This window comes from Lepisosteus platostomus, chromosome 7 (assembly GCF_059453375.1).
Source record: "Lepisosteus platostomus isolate fLepPlt1 chromosome 7, fLepPlt1.hap1, whole genome shotgun sequence".
NCBI classification, from domain to species: domain Eukaryota; kingdom Metazoa; phylum Chordata; class Actinopteri; order Semionotiformes; family Lepisosteidae; genus Lepisosteus; species Lepisosteus platostomus.
The window spans coordinates 6,010,917-6,029,970 of record NC_142617.1 but is presented as its reverse complement, the minus strand read 5'-3'; the positions used below and the strand labels follow the sequence as shown (position 1 = coordinate 6,029,970).

At 47.9% G+C, this 19,054-nt stretch overlaps 1 protein-coding gene across 1 annotated transcript; it reads left to right on the top strand.

The window, feature by feature from the left end:
• Window positions 1-607: 607 nt before the first annotated feature.
• On the top strand, window positions 608-15,902 carry ripk4 (receptor-interacting serine-threonine kinase 4). The gene is made up of 8 exons (XM_088638824.1): window positions 608-926; window positions 5,231-5,522; window positions 6,886-7,034; window positions 8,841-8,890; window positions 10,954-11,112; window positions 11,764-11,873; window positions 12,230-12,464; window positions 13,048-15,902. Exons 1-8 carry the CDS (start codon window positions 739-741, stop codon window positions 14,307-14,309), a joined length of 2,445 nt encoding a protein of 814 aa, XP_088494950.1. The 5' UTR covers window positions 608-738; the 3' UTR covers window positions 14,310-15,902.
• Window positions 15,903-19,054: the final 3,152 nt, after the last annotated feature.

Here is a 19,054-nt window from a genome sequence, read left to right as displayed (position 1 = left end):
CCTAACGTTTTCCCTGTAATCAACTGGGTAAGTAATTGCTCATTTTCCCCCCTGATCTGCCCAGGTAAGGGCAGCATTTCAGCAGTGGAAGAAGTGGGTCCCTTCCAGTATGTAAAGCACTCTGGGATCCTTTGGGCTGAAACGCATGATGTGAACCTGGTAATATTCTAATAGTAATGGCGATTTCAATTAACAGCAGAATGTGAGAATGAGGTCCTAGTCTAGTTAGGTAGATAATAAACCAACTTCTGACTGTTCTCGACCAAAGGATTTAATCTAGCCATTATATTAGTACAGATAATGTAAACTTTTTATATATTATAAATTACCCTGTTCTGTCCTGCCTGGCCAATCTCATGTGTGGTCTCCAGTCCTGCCGAGCTAATGCACAGGATTATAAAAATTACATAACGAGACAATGGGAATGGGAGGACTAGCTTAACTATCCCAAGGGAACTCTAAAAATATTTTCAGTGGGCAAAGGCACACCTTCCTCTACGCCTCAGCCTTCCCAGCGGTGTATTATTGACAGGGAGCCGAGCGGAGGCAGGAAGTGATGTCACAGGTGAGCAGTGGAAGGTCTGAGGCCACTCCCTGTTCACCTGGGGAGGGGATAGAAAGGGTTAGACAGCAGGGGAAACAAGGAAGAGCTGTGAGGGAGAGAAGGAACAGGAGTGCCCAAGGAGAGAGACAGAAGGGAGATTTTCGCTTTGGAATAAACACGTTTTGATTCAGGACATGGAGAGGCCAGAGAGCTCCCATGGCCCTGGGATAATGGGGCTGCTGAAGACCTTTGACTCCTCGGAGTTTGGGAGCTGGGAAAAAATTGGTTCTGGAGGGTTCGGGCAAGTCTACAAAGTGCGACATGTCCAGTGGAAAACATGGCTGGCAATTAAGTGCCCTCCAAGTCTTCACGTTGACGAGAAGTAAGTGTTTCATGAAGTTAAAAACAAGGTGCTGTCTGGGTTTTCACGACCTCTGGCCTTCGTGCTAAAAAACAACACCTTGCTTGTTGAATCTGCTCGTTCATCTAAGATAAGAGGCCGTGGTGTGTTACTGCTGTTTGGCAAGGTGGCTGAGGTTGTTGGGTTTTGAAATTAAATGAGGGTAGATTTTGAGCTGTTCAGTCTTCACCAGAAGTCAGGCCTAAACTCTGTGAATGATTCATGACTAGTGATCTGTGTTTGTCCCTAGACCAAATAGAATGCTGGAAACGGAGCTCTGGGGCCATTCAGCTACAGTGTACATGTCTGAACAACTTTCTCATGTCTGCTGTCCGCAGTTCTGTAGAGGATTTTTATGTCTTCCACTTAGTCTTAGTAAGAGAGCTGTTTGTAGGTACTGAATTATTATAGACTGAACAAATATTGACTGATTTTACCATTAAGTGAACTTTAAATCTGAAGTCTTTGTAATCTACAGTATGTAATTAAATTGCAGCAAGTGTTTTTTTATATCTTGTATTTAATTTTCCTTTTAAAATTGGTTGTGCCCAGACCAGCTGCACATGACGGGTTAGGTTCTCGGGACCTGAGAGTAATGAGGAGGCGTGCGAATTCGCAGGCAGGGGAACGTTTTTGCTTCTCTATGCTCCTTTTCCGGGGGGGCTCCTCTTAGTGGAGGATTACGAAGCTCTTCAATGCCCTTGAGCGAGGAAGGGGCCCGGGCTGTGAGCTTTCAGTGCGGCCCCCTCGTATTTGTCGCGCACAGGAGAAAAGATCGCCGTGTTTTCATTTCAAAAGCGCCTCCTGTATATCCCTGTGACGAGACAGCACCTGCCTGGCTCAGGGTGGTTTCATAGTGTGTTGTCAGGAAAGAGCGCAAGAGCCTAAAAATCAAGGACGTGAACAGCACAGCCTGCTTGCGATAAGGAACAAACGACGCGCGCACCTCTGTCGTGGGCCGTGTCCATGAGCCTGTCTCGTCGTGCTTCAGATTCAACCCGTGACTATTCAAGCAGTCCCTTACCTGGAGGGCAGGCAGGGGCCTCCAGGGTCTGACCACATGTCTAGGGGCCTGGAGATGGGGGTCTTATGGCCTTCGAGGGTCCTCTCACCTGCAGGCACGAGTCCCTTGTCCCTTGCCCTGCAGAGCAGTCTGGGACCGTCAGGGACACACCACCTGATTGAGAAAGGCTCAGGAGAGCAGTCTTTTGGCCATCATTTCGACAGTCGCGTGCTGTCTTTGTAACACACGGCAGGCCCACCTGCCTGAATTCTGGAGCAGGATGTCGTTAGAAGCAGTGCAGTTGCCTCCATGGTCAGATCAATCAATGCAGACAAGGTCAAATATATTGCAGCTAGATTTGTTTTGGTTTGACCATACTTTAATATAATATTTCGTTTGATGATTTCCAGTAGAGTATTGTATCGTTTGCGTGCCCGTGCTGACTGATGAACGGGGTTTTTGCGATGCACACAAGTCTGCAGGTTTTATTTTTTCCCGATCATTATACAATTCACAGCACCTTCGGGTTATCAGATGTATAATAACAAAGTGGTTTCCTTTGTGATACACGGTGTTTGTAGGCTTCAGTTCCCCTTCACTCCACACTGGTGAAGCTGTATAACTGGCGTGACAGCTGGTTGAATGTCTGGCTGATGATCTAAAATCTTAATGGACTCCACAGTGTACCTGGTGGCTGATTTCTGCTGGCTCCCGACTTCTATTACCCTAGGAAGGCACCCGTGATGTTGGTGAACAGACACGGGCAGTACAGAGGCATTGAACACTGGCCCCGTCCTTTCAATGTGCGTTTTGTGTGGGTGACCCCAGCTAGCTGGTAAAAGGAGAAATATAATAAACAGGCTTGCGTGTCTCCTGTAGGTGTGTTCCAGCACCTGAAGAAGATACAGCTGAGCTAGAAATGTTACTTCTTACAGAGGAAATTAGGAAATAATTTCTTCATCTTGTTTCCACTGTGCCTTCCCTTTAAGAAGCTCACCAGATTGCACAACACTACGTCTGTCGTATTACAGAGTCTGTACTGCTACCCTGCCCGTTTTTGAGTTTTTTTGGGCTTGTGCATGTTCAGACTGAGAACCTGTGATGTGATTGTGAAAACAAGGATTTGGTTCAGGTTATTTTTTTTGTTGTTGTTGGTTCTTTCTGTAATCTCCTTCCTTACCAGCACAAAAATAGACCTGTGGCTTGACTTCGTGATGCTCGATATGCCCACAAGCCAGGAATCTCCTTAAGTAACTTACTGTGGCCCACGGGGCATTAAACAACCCACGAGTATTATCTGCACTTCACTGTCATTTCCTTTCCTGCTTATTCCATCTCCTGTGATCTCGGCTCTACCCTGTTGTTATTCTTCTGTGATCGTTCCTGTTAACTGACTTTTCCTTTTCAAGCAGTTTCTGAAAAGGCTGTGCTAAGTGGTTGAGCAGGAATGGTAAAGATGAGGTTATACATGTCTTCACACAGTGATGGGGTTAACAAAGATCCTGACCTGGCGCCCAGTGAACCCAAACCAGAGGCATATCACTTTTGAACATCTACCCTAGACCTCAGCTCCATAAACTGCTAGAATCTGTTCACAGGTGCTCTTTGTTCGACGAACTTCTACCTAACCAGTGTTTATGGAGACAATGAGCTATGTTGCCAAACCAGTCCTGCTGGCCTAAAGGTAAAAGAAGACATTGTCTTTTTTCTGAAGAGTGCAAAAAAAAAAGTGCTTTTAGTCAAGAGATTAGCCAGCAGGCACTCTCTCTCAGATCTTCACTTAAATGGATGTTTCCTTCGGCAAGTCAGTGTTCCAGAATTTGAAAACACTTCGCAAAACTCGGCCTGAGAGCGAACTTGGGACAGAGGTGGCTCTGTGTGCCTTTGCTCTTCTGTAGCTAAGGGCCAGTAATTCTCACTTCTACGTCTCTGTCTGTCATGAGTGGTCACACCGTAATTAGCTGGTAGTCAGCTAACGAAGATTCTGAAGCAGGGTCTTATTGTCACCCAAATTCCATTTTTTAATAAAAAAAACAGAGTGGCACTTTGATGCTAAGCCTAAGTGCCTTTGGTCATCAAAGTGCAAGCTTTTAGTTTTATTTTTTGCCACTTATTCTTCGCTTATTAAGCTTGCAGTCCACTGTTCGATCCCGAAGAGCTCACTGGTCTGAGCTTGATGTTTTAGAATGGAGTTTATACTTCATTGAGATGAGAAGAATGGAGTTAAAAAGGCTTTTTGCACATAGATATAGGCGCCATTAATTCCAGTAGCTAGGTTTTGCATTTGTTAATTTTCAATAGTCTTTTAGCTTTTGGAAAAGACTTCTCCTGCTGTCTCTTCAGTGTTGTCTATGACATTGGGGCTTTAGGACTGGTTAATGAGTGCCGACAGTAAGAGTTTGGAGACAACCAGACTATTAACTTTCATTGCCTTGCATGGTTTACTTAGGAAGGCACCCTGAGGAACGCCATTAAGGCATTAAACCTGTCATTCAGATACTCGCCATTGATTTATAGTCCTGCATATCAACAAGAGACTGCAGAAGCTGGGACAGTGGTCTCATGTAGCCAGCTGTATGTACAGATGTCTTCTTGTAACGGGTGCTTTGGGGGGCTTTTCATTTGAAGTCAATGGCATTTGTGGGAATTTGTATTAAACAGATTTCTTGGAATATTTTCTCATGCACGGGCCAGGAATGGGCATCAGGTGAGCTATTTTTTTTGCAGAAGCAGGCCTGTGGTGAGCAACAGATGGCTTATTGCTTCCTTCCTTCTGAGCCAAATGTGCTCCAGAGCCCAGCACGACATCAAGGAAAAAGACCATTACTTCAAATCGGGGCACTTTGTACTGCTACTGAACAATGAGACTTGCAAGGAAGCATTTAATCCAAATGCAGGCATATCAGTTATCACCTTTGCTCCTTGTTTATGTTGGAATGAGCTGTGTCAGTGATTTGGGTAAACTCTGCTTTGCATATGAAAGGCAGAGGGGTTGCTGATTTTGTTAATTTGAGGCGTTTTATCAAATCAGATTTCGTTTCGGCATTGTCAGCAGGTCTCAGTCTTAATTCTTGGCTCACGTTCCTCTTTCCACGTTTAGCCACGCACGTTTGCCAGAGGATCATAAACGCCTCTCTGCGTGTAGGCTGAGTGGCCAGATCCCCGGTGAAGGAGACTGAGCTCGTTTTCCCAGGCCACTCCGCTTGGCCCTGGTTTGAGTTGGCGAAACCGCTCCTCTTCCTGGCCCGCCGTTTTAACTGCTCTGCTCCTGCCGTGTCCGCAGGGAGCGCTCCGAGCTGCTGGAGGAGGCCAGGAAGATGGAGGTGGCCAAGTTCAGGTACGTCCTGCCGGTGTATGGGATCTGCAGCGACCCCGTGGGGCTGGTGATGGAGTACATGGAGACCGGCTCCCTGGAGACCCTGCTGGCCTCCGAGCCGCTGCCCTGGGAGCTGCGCTTCCGCATCATCCACGAGACGGCGGTGGGCATGAACTTCCTGCACTGCATGACCCCCCCTCTCCTGCACCTGGACCTCAAGCCCGCCAACATCCTGCTGGACGCCCACTACCACGTCAAGGTGAGAGTCGGAGGGGCTCGCCCAGAGGGGAGACGTCCCGGGCACCCGCTGGTCCTGCTTGGCCGGGGGGGGGTTACAAGGAAAACAAAAAGACATTGGCTTTTTTTTTTTTTACACAAAGGGTGGTGGGAGTGTGGAACAAGCTACCCAGCCATGTTGTTGAAACGGACTCCCTGGCTGCTTGCAAGGGACAGAGAGAAACAATCCCCAGATCAATTAACTACTAACTAATAAGCAGGTCAGGAGGGCCTTATGGCCCCCTCTGATTTGTAACTGTCCTCACGTTCAATTGAAATAGCGGCTCCTCTCCTTTTTCTTCGGGGAAGTCGAGGTTTAATGGGAGCAGCAGCTTGTAATCTTCTGTGAAAAGGGACATCGAGCTCGACTCGCTGGCGCAGAAGTTAGGCTTTTGCTCTGGCAGGTGTTTAGGTTTTCACGTTCTTGTTTGTTTTGCTGGGGACGCCGTGGGAGGGAGGGGGGGTGTGTGAGGCTTTTTTGTTTCCCCAAACAAAACAGAATTCATTTCTCTTGAGGCTAAAGACTCCGGCAGTGAAGCCCTTTTGAGGTGTGTTCCATAAGAAGCTGCCTTTTTTTTTCCCCATCTGCCTGATTTACCCCTCGATTAGAGACGCAGAATCCACCACTGCAGTGTTTCTGTGTTTTATGCAACTTTTGTTTTCGAGAGCAAGGGATGAAAGTAGCCCGTGCAGCTCAGCCCCGGCCCTGATCCCCACCTCTCCCTGCAGCTGGCTGATTAATGCGAGGGGCCTGGATGGGTGGACCTTTCAGCCTCCCACCTCGCTCTTACAACTCCCGCCTGTAAACACGGAGCGCGGGCCAGTCTCGACAGGAATAATCCCCGCTCCGGCAGCACGAGGCTCGCCCACGCACAGCGCTCAGGAAGGGGAGCTTCTTGGCGGAGGAGTGGCAGTGAGGGGGGGGAAGAAACGACAGCACACGAGACGGCCCACATAGAAATATAATCCACCCCAGGTTAAGAACGAAAACACTGCTCCTGCTCCGGGGTTACCCTCAGCGAACCGCAAAAAAACGCTGTCACAATCGCCTAGGTAGAAAAGAAAGGGAGAAGTCCCGTATCGGAGCTGCAGTGGCCGATGGGGCCTGAGCTCTTCCCGGTTCGTTAGTTTTAAGCGGACGGGATGGGCCTGGTCCCCACTCGTGCAGCTGGGTGGGCTCCGTCAAGGTACAGCAGCAGGGACTGCACCCCAAGACCCACCGAGGGCCCCCCCACTGTGCGGGGTACTCCCCACGTCGCGGGGCTTCGTCCTTTTAACAATAAAAACAGAAGAAAACGCACGCCGGACTGGGGCCCCCCAACCCTTGCCTATTGGTTTTCCTTCAGATTTCGGATTTCGGCCTGGCGCGGTGGAATGGTCTCTCCAGGGCTGACGACATCAGCCGGGACGGCTTCTGCGGCACCATCGCCTACCTGCCCCCCGAGAGGATCATGGAGAAGGACAGGGACTCGGACACCAAGCACGACGTGTACAGGTCAGTCCGCCGACAGGGGCCCGGCTCTGTCCCCCCGACTCTCCAGGGACAGCAGTTCTTCCAGTCACCTCTCAGACGTGGACTTTTCCAGGGAGCTAGAAGTGGGATTAAATAATGACTATCTTGGATCCTCCAGCGAATCTAAGCTGCATGTAACCCATTGCCCAGCCCCGGCTGTGCTGAATCTCGCTGGAGATCTTCATCACCAGTTCCCAGGCCCTGTCCTACCTGGCAATGTGACGCCAACAATTTCAGGCTCATTTTTTCTGTATTCCCTGCATTTCCCATTGAGCCACTGACGGGAAGTGTTCCTCACAAGGAGTTTTGACATTTTAAATCGCACTTACTGAATTAGTTCCTGGCATTTGCTCTTTTTTTCATTCTCGCTGTAGGGCTCAGACCGGAACATTGCTTGTTCCGTGAAATCCCTGTTATTACCTTTGACACGTTTTGTTTTTTAAAAGTGCGGTAAATTCTGAAGCCGCTCAGAGCCTCGTGAAGCTGGCGCTGGGGGGAGGCGAGATGGAGGTGGAGTGTTACTGCAAAGTTTGTGTCAGCCTCACGTGTGCTGTGTTGTCTGGAGCACGCAGAGTCCTCCAGAATTTTCTCCGTCCACCCCTTGTGTGATCATCACCGCCCAGGGCTGCTGTACCTGGCCCTATGTCCCAGACACACCCTGTCGATGATGTAATGTGTCCCAGCACCTGTTAGTCCTCAGCTGTGAGCCTTTGTGTTCGTCTGCTACACAAAGCCACGCAGCACAGCCTGATGGACGCATGCATGCAGTGTGCTGGCTGATCCTGTTCCCTGTGGATAGGTGGCAGTGCGGGTCAATTTGAAACCCAAATAAGTCTGACAGCCCCGATCCCTCTTCACACGCCAAAATGCCTGGATTCTTCTTTTAAACTTGTGTTGAACTCCAGTGGCTGGAGAAACATTAAAGTCAACAAGTAAACCTGCCAAGAGTTGGTGAGATAGGAAAATGTGCCAAAAGGCCTTTTCACATCTGTACCCTCTCTTATACTGTCTTGTGTTGCTTGTTCACCCAGACAGGAAGAGAGGCTCCCACACACGTCACATTCATACTGTCCAGTTCCCTGCATGTCTCTGCTCTTCTTTCTTCAGGCTTTGTAAGCATTAGGATCCACTGCAAACACTCTGGATCTAGTGGTTCTCAATTCTAGTTCTCTGGAACCACCATCCAGCCAAGAACTTAATTGCAGGCAAATTAATTTCAACTTTCTATTTGAGGTGCAGTTTTTTTTTCTCAGCTCTTACACTGTTGTAGGGCATTCGTGGTTGGTTTCAACCCTATGCCAATTCCTAAGTTTCAGAAATGCCCTCGTTTACTATAGGTGCGCTAGCTGAAATCTAACAAATGTGATTTAAGCAAGATAAAAATACACACACTCGCTGTGGGAGTGGCTGGACATTGCCACTCCCTCCTGTACCTGTTCATCATAGACTGACTGCCTGTTATGAACTTTTTATAGAAATAAAGGAACAAAGTCCTCGCTTACAAGTTGATGATAAACTGCATAAAATGCCGAGGTTGTTCGAAATAATGCAATGTATTTTTTTCAAGCATTTTCTTTGATCACAGAAAAAAAAAGCTATAAACCAACAGGCAGATCAATTACAGGCATTAATTAGCACTGGTGATGAAAGGCCCAGTGGAATAAAAACCAGTTCTTACACACGCTGCCCCAGGATAAGGGTTGAGACGCAGTGGTCTGGACAGAACTGTAAAAAATTCCACCCGTCTTGCTTCTCATGAGGTAATTGTTGTTTTTTTCCACCTTGCAGTTTCTCAATCGTCATCTGGGGAATACTCACGCAGAAGAAGCCATATGCAGGTACGGTGTTTGTCGTGGTGTGGACTTCTGTCAGAAATAATTTTTCTAAACGTCCCCGTACTTGAAAATGACATGCTGTCTGGCGCGCTTTGTATCTTGACCAATAGAATTGAGCAGTTTTAGAAGTTGCAATTATTTTAAGGCTCGTATCCATAGGATTAGCACAGTGCCGGTTCCTGACTGTGGATGCTTGCGTGTGGAACGTAGAACACGCTTGTGAAAGGTCTTTTGAGCCATCACATGTTTTCAGGAAATAGCCGACATAGATTGAACAGTGCAGCCTTAAGTGATGACATGCTGCTAACTCTGTAGTATCTATACCCACATGAAGAGTGATCTCGTGAAAACATGCCACACACACCTCGATCTGCACCCTGCTGTTATTAACACACATATTCCCGTATGTGATCAGCACGGAGAAGCCAGAGGGCATTTTTGAAGTGAATTCAGGACGTTCCTGGTGTTTACAGGTAGTGTCATTCCGCTTGGAGCAATCGTGTGTCTGAGTGATCTCTGCACGCCCCAGCTGTGGGAAGATGTTTAAAAGACAAGCACACTTGTGTACCGCATTCAATTTCCCCCTCAAACTGTTTAGAGTCCATGTAAGACGCTGGCAGTGATTTCCTGGAAAAGAGAGCAGCCAAGTCCGAGTCATTAACCGTCTGTTTTGAGTCTCTTTTCAGCAAAGGGCGTAGTCAGGCCCTTTCTGTGTTGTTTCAGATTCATCACCCCCCCCCCAGCCTAGCTGAATGTTTACTCTTCACATTCCAGTGCTTGGTGACGGCTGCAGAATCACTTTTTCCCAGAGTTAAAGTCAAACCTTTTCTTCACGCGCTGACTGGTATGCGAACATGAGCAGCTCTGACCATAACATCACTTTATTAGCCCTATACAATTTCTTGCATTAGAAGCAAGAGAAGCTTGGGGTCAGAGCAAGAGGGTCTTGGGGTCTTCTTGCAAGAGAAGCTTGGGGTCAGAGCGCAGGGTCAGCCATTGTGCAGTGCCCCTTGGAGCAGTTGGGGTTAAGTTGCCTTGCTCAGGGGCCCAGCAGAGTTCTCTGCCGGCTGCGGGATTTGAACCGGCAACCTCCCAGCCACAGGCGCAGGCGCGGATCTTTAGCCATAGAGCCACCGCTCCGCTCCTAGCAGTTGTGTGGTCATGAGAAGAAAGAGTGGCGCTCAGGGTCTGAGTATGAACGGCCGCAGGAGACTTTGTGACTCGAATTTGTCCGGCCATTCAATCCAGTACCCTCCCAAAGACGGTCAGAAAACCTCATCAGAAATAGGTCGGCCTTCTTTTTTTATTTGGCGTATTTCAATCTGCCGGGTGTTCTGCAGCTCCCCAAGAAAACACAAGTGATGGTAACTGTCAGGGTACTTCCTGGGGTTGGTACTCCTACACCCTGTGAAGTTTCTTTGCTGTCTCACTCAGGCGTTTCAGTTCTGTTGCAGTTTTAAACTTTTACCCAGTTCTTGAAACAGAAGAAATAAATGCTGATACCCCCTTCCCACAGTCTGGAATAAAAAAATTCAATGTGGGTAAATCAAATGATGGCTACAGGCCTGTTAGGTATAAAAAACACAAACAAGAAGTCCTGATTTTGGCTACCCAATACAAAGACACACATTAGCCTCACTTCCTCATGGATTTGGCCTTATGAAATGATCCCTGTTCTCAAAAGCGGTTTTGGGGACGTCAGAATATTCAAAAAGGAAATGAGCTCGAGAATGTTTTTTGTTTTTTATCATCTCAACTCAAGGCAAGAGTGTTTGGAATAAAAGGCACACCCATATTGAAGTGTTCAATGTCACAGATTAAAATCTCGTTTGATTAAAAATGTAAATGGAGGGGGGTAGGGGATTTAGTGAGTTACCACTGAAAAGTGCTGGTGCCCCCCAAAAGATTAGCTGTACCGGTCCATTTCAAGCACTGCCTGGGGAGTTAAATGACCAAAAAAAAAAAAAGAGATCAGTGACTCTCACACTCGGGGGCAGGATTCCTTCCATGTTTCACTCTTGGTGATTGAAAGAGAAAAAGCAACTGACTGTCTGTGGGTCCCACAGAGGAGAACAACATCCTGCACATCATGGTGAAGGTGGTGAAGGGCATGCGGCCTGAGCTGACGGCCGTCCCGCGCTCCCGGCCCCCCGCCTGCGCCGGCTTCATGGCTCTGATGCAGAGGTGCTGGCAGGAGTCTCCCAGGGCCAGGCCCAGCTTCGAGGGTGAGTGGCCAAGCCGCTGTGAGAAGCCAAAATCGTCCGAGGCGTTCGTGTGAAGACGTGAAAAGCAGAAGCTCTTCCTGATACCTCAGGAACACCTCATGTTGCATCAGGTGATGTTTCCTGGAAATGCGCGGGGAGCTAAACACTGACTCGGGTCACACGCGCACAGAAAGAAGGTAGTTCTCGCATTGAGACGTTTTCAACACTCGTCTGCTCGGTTGCTGCCTGTTTGTAGCACCCAGCTGTAAGGGAGGACGTTCGAAATGGTCCTTCTCTTCCATTTTGCTTCTTGTTTCTGAGAGTGGGACGGTCTGTCGTTTCCCTTGCAATGCGAAAACCACTGATAAAAATAACGACCGGACCTGACGTTTACCTCTGGAGACCATGAGACATCGGCCTTCGACCAAAAAAAAAAAGAAACAGTGGCTGTGAAAGAGGATGTTATCCAGCTGTAGGTCACGGTATTGTGAAAATAAAAGTAGAAATTAAAGTCTGCGGGCTTTTCCACACTCTCATAACGGGCTGTTGAATCAGATGTTTTTTTGTAAATACCAAATCTAATGCTTCAGTGCACCGCAGAAGTTCCCACACAAAAATGAAGATGTCTGTCTTGTGATTCAAGAGGCGTGCTCTGTTTTTGTTTTTTTAAAGAAATTACTTCGGAGGCCGAAGAGCTGTGCACCAAACCCCAGGAGGAGACTAAAGACCTAGTGCCTGAAGCAGAAGCCAGTCCAAACCACAGGCAGGACTATATCCAGCAGGTACAGATCCCTGTGTACGCCAGCACAGCTCTTCACAGCTACACGGAACACTTCTGTGCCCCTAGTGACTAACATCAGTCTTTATTATGGTATCTGCCTGAACTGGTTTTTCAGCCTGCTTCTTGACAAAATGTGTCTGACTTTGGGGGGTGCTATTCTTCCTTGCACACTGCCACGAGCCAAAGCCTTTCACACCAGTCTCCAGCAAACATCCAACAATCGCTGTGTCGGCTAAGAGCTTCACGGTGTTCCCCTTCCAAAGCACAGATGTCTTGGTAATGTTTGGCTCTGATTTGGGATTCCCATCACGTGTTGTTTTTTGTCTTTTGTTTGCCTCTTTTCTCCCCCCCCCCAAGGTGCAGCAGAGCAGGCCGAAGTCCACCGCCCTGACCGAGAAGGACTACAGCCTGTCGGAACTGCTGAGTCAGATCGACTCGGGGATTTCACAGAGCTTCGACCGGGTCAAGGAGGACTGCGGCCATTCCAAAGAGAACACCAGCAAGAGGTTGTCGGGGATCTCGTCGGTCGACTCGGCCTTCTCCTCCCAGGGCTCCATCTCCCTGTCCTTCGAAAAGGAAAATGCTGCTGGAGGTAAGAATGCAGCCCTGATCTCGTCAGAACGTAATCCAGGTTGCGTCTTCAGGCCACCTTGCTCGTTTGGTAGTACAGCAGCACAGTAAAGAAATGGCCGGACAGACCTTGTAGATTTAACGTGGGATGTTGGCCAAAACTGAAACCGGTATTCTAAATGAGCTCTTACTAGAGCATTGTAAAGCTTGAGCGTAACTTGTTTGATTCGGTTTCGGACTTGTCTACACATTCAAGATGTCCGCTTTTTTATTTCTTAAACACAATGACGTGAAGTGGACAAAGAAGAATCTACCTAAAACACTCTGAAACCTTGTGTGTGTGTATCTCACTCTGTGATGGTAACTGGTGATAAAATATTCTAAAGTCTTTCGGTTCTCATACTGTTATAGAAATCTCTGTATGAGCTTATCATATCCATAAAGCCTTTTTACTTTTGTTGTCCTTGGGTCTTTTTGTACATTCTGACTGACTGAAATTCCGGCTGGAAGCCTGCAATCAGACGTTAGTCCGTCTGTAATACCAGGGAGAGCACAGTTGTGCAGCTGCTTTGAGTATCTCATGATTCTCCTCCTTCTGCCTGCAGACTCGGGCACCCTGGACGTGCAGAAGAAGAAGCTGTGCGAGGCCATCAGGACAGAGGACATCGCCAAGCTGATGAAGATCCTGCAGCCGCAGGACGTGGATCTGCTGCTGGAGGGGGGCTCCAGCCTCCTGCACTACGCGGTTCTGCTCTCCAACGAAGAGGCCGTCAAGTTCCTGCTGCTCAGCAACGCCAACCCCAACCTGGCCAACAAGAGGGGCTCCACGCCGCTGCACCTGGCAGTGGAGAAGAAGCTGAAGAACATCTCCGAGCTGCTCCTGGGCCGGAAGACCAACGTCAACGCCAAGGACGAGGACCAGTACACCCCGCTGCACTTCGCCGCGCAGAACGGGGACGAGACCATCGCGAGGCAGCTGCTGGACAAGAACGCCTCCATCAACGAGGTCGACTTCGAGGGCAGGACGCCCTCCCACATCGCCTGCCAGCACGGCCAGGAGAACGTGGTGCGGGTCCTGCTGAGCCGGGGGGCCGACGTCCACGTCCGGGGGAAGGACAACTGGACGCCGCTGCACTTCGCCGCCTGGCAGGGCCACCTGTCCATCGTCAAGCTGCTGGTGAAGCAGGCTAGCGCCAACGTGGACAGCCAGACCTCCGACGGCAGGACCCCCCTGCACCTGGCCTCGCAGAGGGGCCAGTACAGGGTGGCACGCATCCTCATCGAGCTGGGGGCCAACGTCCACGTGACCTCGGCCTCCCTGCACACGCCGCTGCACGTGGCGGCCGAGACCGGGCACACCAGCACCACCAGGCTCCTCGTCAAGCACAAGGCCGACATCGAAGCCAGGACTGTGGCCGGCTGCACTGCCCTGCACTTGGCCTCCCTGTTCGGGCATCTGCCCACCGTCAAAATGCTGATCGAGGCGAAAGCTGACCCCTGCTGCACGGACCATGCCCAGCAGTCCCCCTGCCACCTGGCGGCGGGGAAGGGCCATTGCGATGTCGTAAACGAACTCCTCCTCCACTGCCCAGGAAGTGTCAACCTGGCAGCCGGGCAGGGCTCCACCCCCTTGCACCTGGCAGCCCGGGAGGGCCACGCGCCCGTCGTCGGCGCCCTGCTCTCCCATGGGGCGTCCGACAGCTGCCAGGACGCCAGGTCCCAGACTCCCCTGCAGCTGGCCAAGGAGAACGGGAAAGCTGGCGTGGTGAAGCTCCTGCAGAAAAAGATCGTGATCCTGAAGCTCACGGAGCAGGTGGACAGTGACTCCCCGGACTCCGGCGGTTCTCTTTGTGAGCGGGCAAGCTAAGGATTCCCAGAGCTGGGCCGCTGGGGGGGGGGCCTCGCCGGGGCTTGTACAGAGCTGTCTTGCGATTTCTGACTGCGTTTTGCTTTCAGCCTGACTGCTGTGTAATCAGTCATTTAAGCATTAGGAGCAAAAAGGAAGAGAGGATCAGAGGTAGCCCAAATTATAGGAGACATACCTGTATTATGTACATTCAGCAGTTCTTTTATGGCTCTCATAACTCATAAAGCCAAATGTAACATTTCTCGGGGTGCAGCTGGGAATCTGCTATGGACTTTGATGAGACTGTCCTCACTGCCTACAGTATGATAGCTAATACTGGTAAAAGACATGTGCATATATAGAAAGAGGCAAGACTGCTGATTTTTACAACTTATGTTAATATATTTTATCCTCTTGTTTACTATTTTTATACTTTCTTTTGCACATTTGCTTCGTATGTACTGTAAATATGCCCTTTGTAAATAATAACCCATTACCTTCAAGTTATTAATGATCCAGATGTGTCTTCTCGACAGCCTGCAACAGATGTGTGGAATTTTACCTGCTCGGCACAGCCTGCATCACGAGGACACAGCGGCCACCTGCTCTCTTCAGTGCTGCAGAGTGTTCTGAAAGGGTGAAAAATAGGTCTGGTTTTGTAATATAAATAGACACTCACTGATCACTTGCCGTTACTACAATATGAACAACATTTTACATTTTCCCACTTTTCTAAATGGACTCGACCAAGGCCGTCTGTAGCACGTTTGAAATTGAAGAGATGGAAGGCGTTCATAGCAGACCGCAGTGGCTTAGAAGGACTCAATCTAATGTTACTGTCGCCCAGGATTCTCCATTGATAATTGTGCAGTTTCCTGCATTATCCTTTTTATTTGTAGAGAATACAGTGTTTGTATGAGGTGAAATCATTTTAATATATATTTTCTTAAAAGTGGCATGGCCTTTCATTCCTACAGGAGTCAGAGTCTTTTTGAGAGGACCTTGCATTTTCTGTACACATTTGTCATCGTGTCTCCAGAACTTTACAATAACACACCTTCATGGTCATAGACTGCAGTGCACTTGTATTTGGAATGAAAATAAGCAGACGCTCACTTCCGGGCTACACAGTGACTACACCAATGCACTGCCACTACGACAAGAGCTCCATAAGAAAGTGGGAGGGAAATCTAAACATGTAAAGTATACTGTTTGCTTTGTCTTACACAAAATACTGTTACGCATTTACAGTAAGATTTAAGATTTTGTGCACAGTGCCTCCATTAATACTGGAGATCAAACCAGGAATAGTGGATGATTGCTTGGTTGAAGACAGTGCTTGTGCAGGCCAGAAATCTGGTCTGCTCACATGCTACATCGGATCAACAGCTGTGATTCGTGAGAACACTATTTACTTATGTTGCCAAGCAAGCACACATTAAGCCCCAGGTGGAAGCAGATATTTTGCACATTATTTCCTGTTGCCATCTCATTGTAATATAGTGTTGATATGATTTTATATGATGTATCATTAAGAGTTTTGTATTTTTGGAAGTGTTTGCACGGCCTCACTTGTGTAAATAATGGTGCAGTAAAGTACATTTCATTTACGGAGTCTGGTGTGTTGTGTTGAGTGCCAAGGCAAGAATGGGCTGTGTTGTCATCTAAAGTCTGAGCCTGCAAAGGGCTATTGTGAAGAGCTTGAACTCAAATGATGGCAAATAACCCAGAGGTAAGGTGCGTCTGAGCTGCACGTCTTATTTCGTATTGTTCTGCCCTGCCTCTAAAGCTGGTAATTAGCGTTGCCTCTTCATTAAATGACAGCCAAGGAAAATAAAGACGTAAATATTTTCCTAACTATAGATTGCCGAGACAAAACTACTGCACTGCTTGCTTTATAACGACCAAGGACATTCTGACTTGTGTTGGCACCTTTGTTAACGCGCACAGCAGGAACCCGCTGGAAGACTTGAATCGGTATTTTAAGGTGCTCGAGGGATACGGGGCGACAGACCCCTTTTTTCAGGCAGCGTGACATTTTATTTCAGCGAGTGGTTCTCCTAGAATGATCATAGAATGATTTTAAATTTCAGTACAAGAAAAGGAGCATCTGAAGATAGGCAGTATAATCAGAAATAGCACCGATCATCTGTGACGATTTTGCATTTGCCAGTGATTTTTGACTGAAGCCCAGCTCCCAGCATTGACAGCTGTGCTCCCCTGGGAGGTACAGAAAGGCTCCTCCAAGCTGCTTGCCCCTCGGGCTGGTCATCTTCTGACACGCCACCAGCTCTGCAGGGAGGTAAGGGAGATTTTTGCACCAAAGCCTGGAGGAGAGGCGTGACCCTTGCTGACATTGCCCCAGGCCTCCAGCCACCCCAACAGTCACAGGGCTCGAAGCCAGCACCTTTACAAGTTGAAACCACTCCACATGGATTGACAAACGTTTCCTACTTGACTGCAGAACCTGTTGAATTTTGACACACCAGGCACATCCTGTAGCTCCCTTTCTCAATATACTGCATCTGTTTCCTCAGTTATGAATGGATAAATCTGAGAGTTGGACACGGTGAATGAAAAGCCTGAGTGATATTTGGACAGGGGGACAGGATATTTTCATTAGCGTTGCTGCCTGGCCTGTCAGCTGAATTTCCTTTAACGTCTTTTCAGTTGATGGCTGTCTAATTCGCCCCAGACAGGATGGCAGACTAACAGAACGATCCTGAGAGTCCAGAGAGCAGGCCGGTCAGGTCCTGTGGCAGCAGGAGCAGGGCACTGGGCGGTGCTTGCTACCCTCTGCTTAAGAATCCCGTCTGAAGTCTGCCGCCTGTGTCATCACATAACAAATCTCGATGCAGCTGTGGGAGCCAGTGTACAGTGTAGGAGCCACTGTGCCCACCACTGGACTGCTGTGGCACAGCTGGACAAGACTGTCCCCGCCTGTCGCCAGGTGTGAGACTGTGTCTGCCTCTCCACTTGCATGGAGGGGAACACAGGGAAGAAAAGCAAAGGAGCATTATTCTCATAACTTAAGAAATTGCAAAGCGTGCTTTCAGGTTTAACTCATGGTACAATGTTATTTTCTTAGGTTACGTAACAGGGGCCTGGAAACCACTAGAATACTGCTTTACTTAGAACTTACAGTAATATTTGCATTAGTACTATTGTGTTTAAATCATGTAATATTGAAGAGCTGGCACTGCATTCTGTATGCTGTCTCTTAGATGTTTTATTCAATGCAGGGTTCTATGTCCAGGAATAATTCCATACCCAGTAGCTCCTGTATAAACTAAGAATCCCTAGAAGGAGAATCTAACCCAATAAGTGTCGGTGTTAAGTGGTGCAACAGAGTACAAATCCTTCCCAGAGTCTTAGTCTTAACACCAGATGTTACTAGAATTGCAAGGATTTCTATCTCGGGCTCCATTCTCCTTACGCTGGGACTTCCAGCATTCTGATTTCACAATCCCATGTTTCCTAGAGCAGTGACAATGGCCCCATTACAGATATTATATTACCACTCTTTTGTATTGTTACTTGTAACATGTTTATTTTAAAGAACAGGAGACTTCTCCACAAACTAGTTTTGTGAGCTAGTTCAGAACCATCAGCACCTACACCTTATCTAAAACAATTGGTTTTATGATCCTCCAAGTATGATTTGTGTTCAAGGACACAATGTTTTTAAAGCCTTCCATAAGAAAGGTTGCTGCAGTTTATCAGAAATTTTAAATCAAAATCTTTATTGGTTTTGTGGGCTCTAAACCAACAATCTGATAAACTGAAATATCTATTAAATGCAACAAATACTGTATTAGTACCAAACAAGAAATTCCTTTTGAGGTCAAGTGTTAATAAATGTGTTGGAATTGGTGTTGGAATGTTTCTGTACAGCCAACATATCTAATCTGCATGCCTTAGACTTCTACAATGATAATTATTAACGGGACCGCTATGAAATACATTTTTGAGCTTTTGTTCCAGGGAAATACAAAAGTATCCTGCCATCCTTGAAATATTAGTAGGCCATTCTGTGGTGCAGGTATTTAAAAATACCGGTTCAATCCCAATTCAAACAAAACTAAAGAAGTGTGAAGTCTGATAAAAATAACTACCACGTATGCACAGCATTGAAATGTGTGAAGCCTCACCTGATGGAAAAGTACAGTGAGGTTTGTTGTGGCAGAGAGGTGTTTGAGATTTTGGTACTCCAGGCAAAGATGGTTACAGCTCACAGATCAGAGCAGTTTCCCACGGTGCTGGAAGGTTTATTATGTACAATCACCTCATGCATTTACAGTTAACACTCTGGTGGTATCAGAGAACGGCCATTGAGTGGACTGGAATAACTGCAGAGCACAGGTTCCTAACTCTGGTCTGTGAGGCGTAGAATTCAACAGGTTTTCTAACCGTCTCCAGATTGTCAACTGCTTGAGGCTGCACAGAATATAGAGCAGGAGATAAATTGGTCCAGATGAACCTGCCGTGGATCAATCTAACAGTTCTCCCAGGCCTAGAGCTGTTAAGAACTTAAGGAGACCTAGAAAAGATTCTGGATTCCAAACCCCAAGGACTGGAGTTGGGAAGCCCTGCTCTAAATAATCCTTGTAAGTGTTGTGAGTCACCGATGAAATCATGCTGAAAGGTCTGTCTGCTTCCTCAAAAAAAAAACCAACCAACTAAACTGTTCACTCTTGTTAGCAGTGAGTGAGCCATTCCTATTCAGCTTAGATCTACCATCTGTCCTGTTGCAACCCGTACCGTAT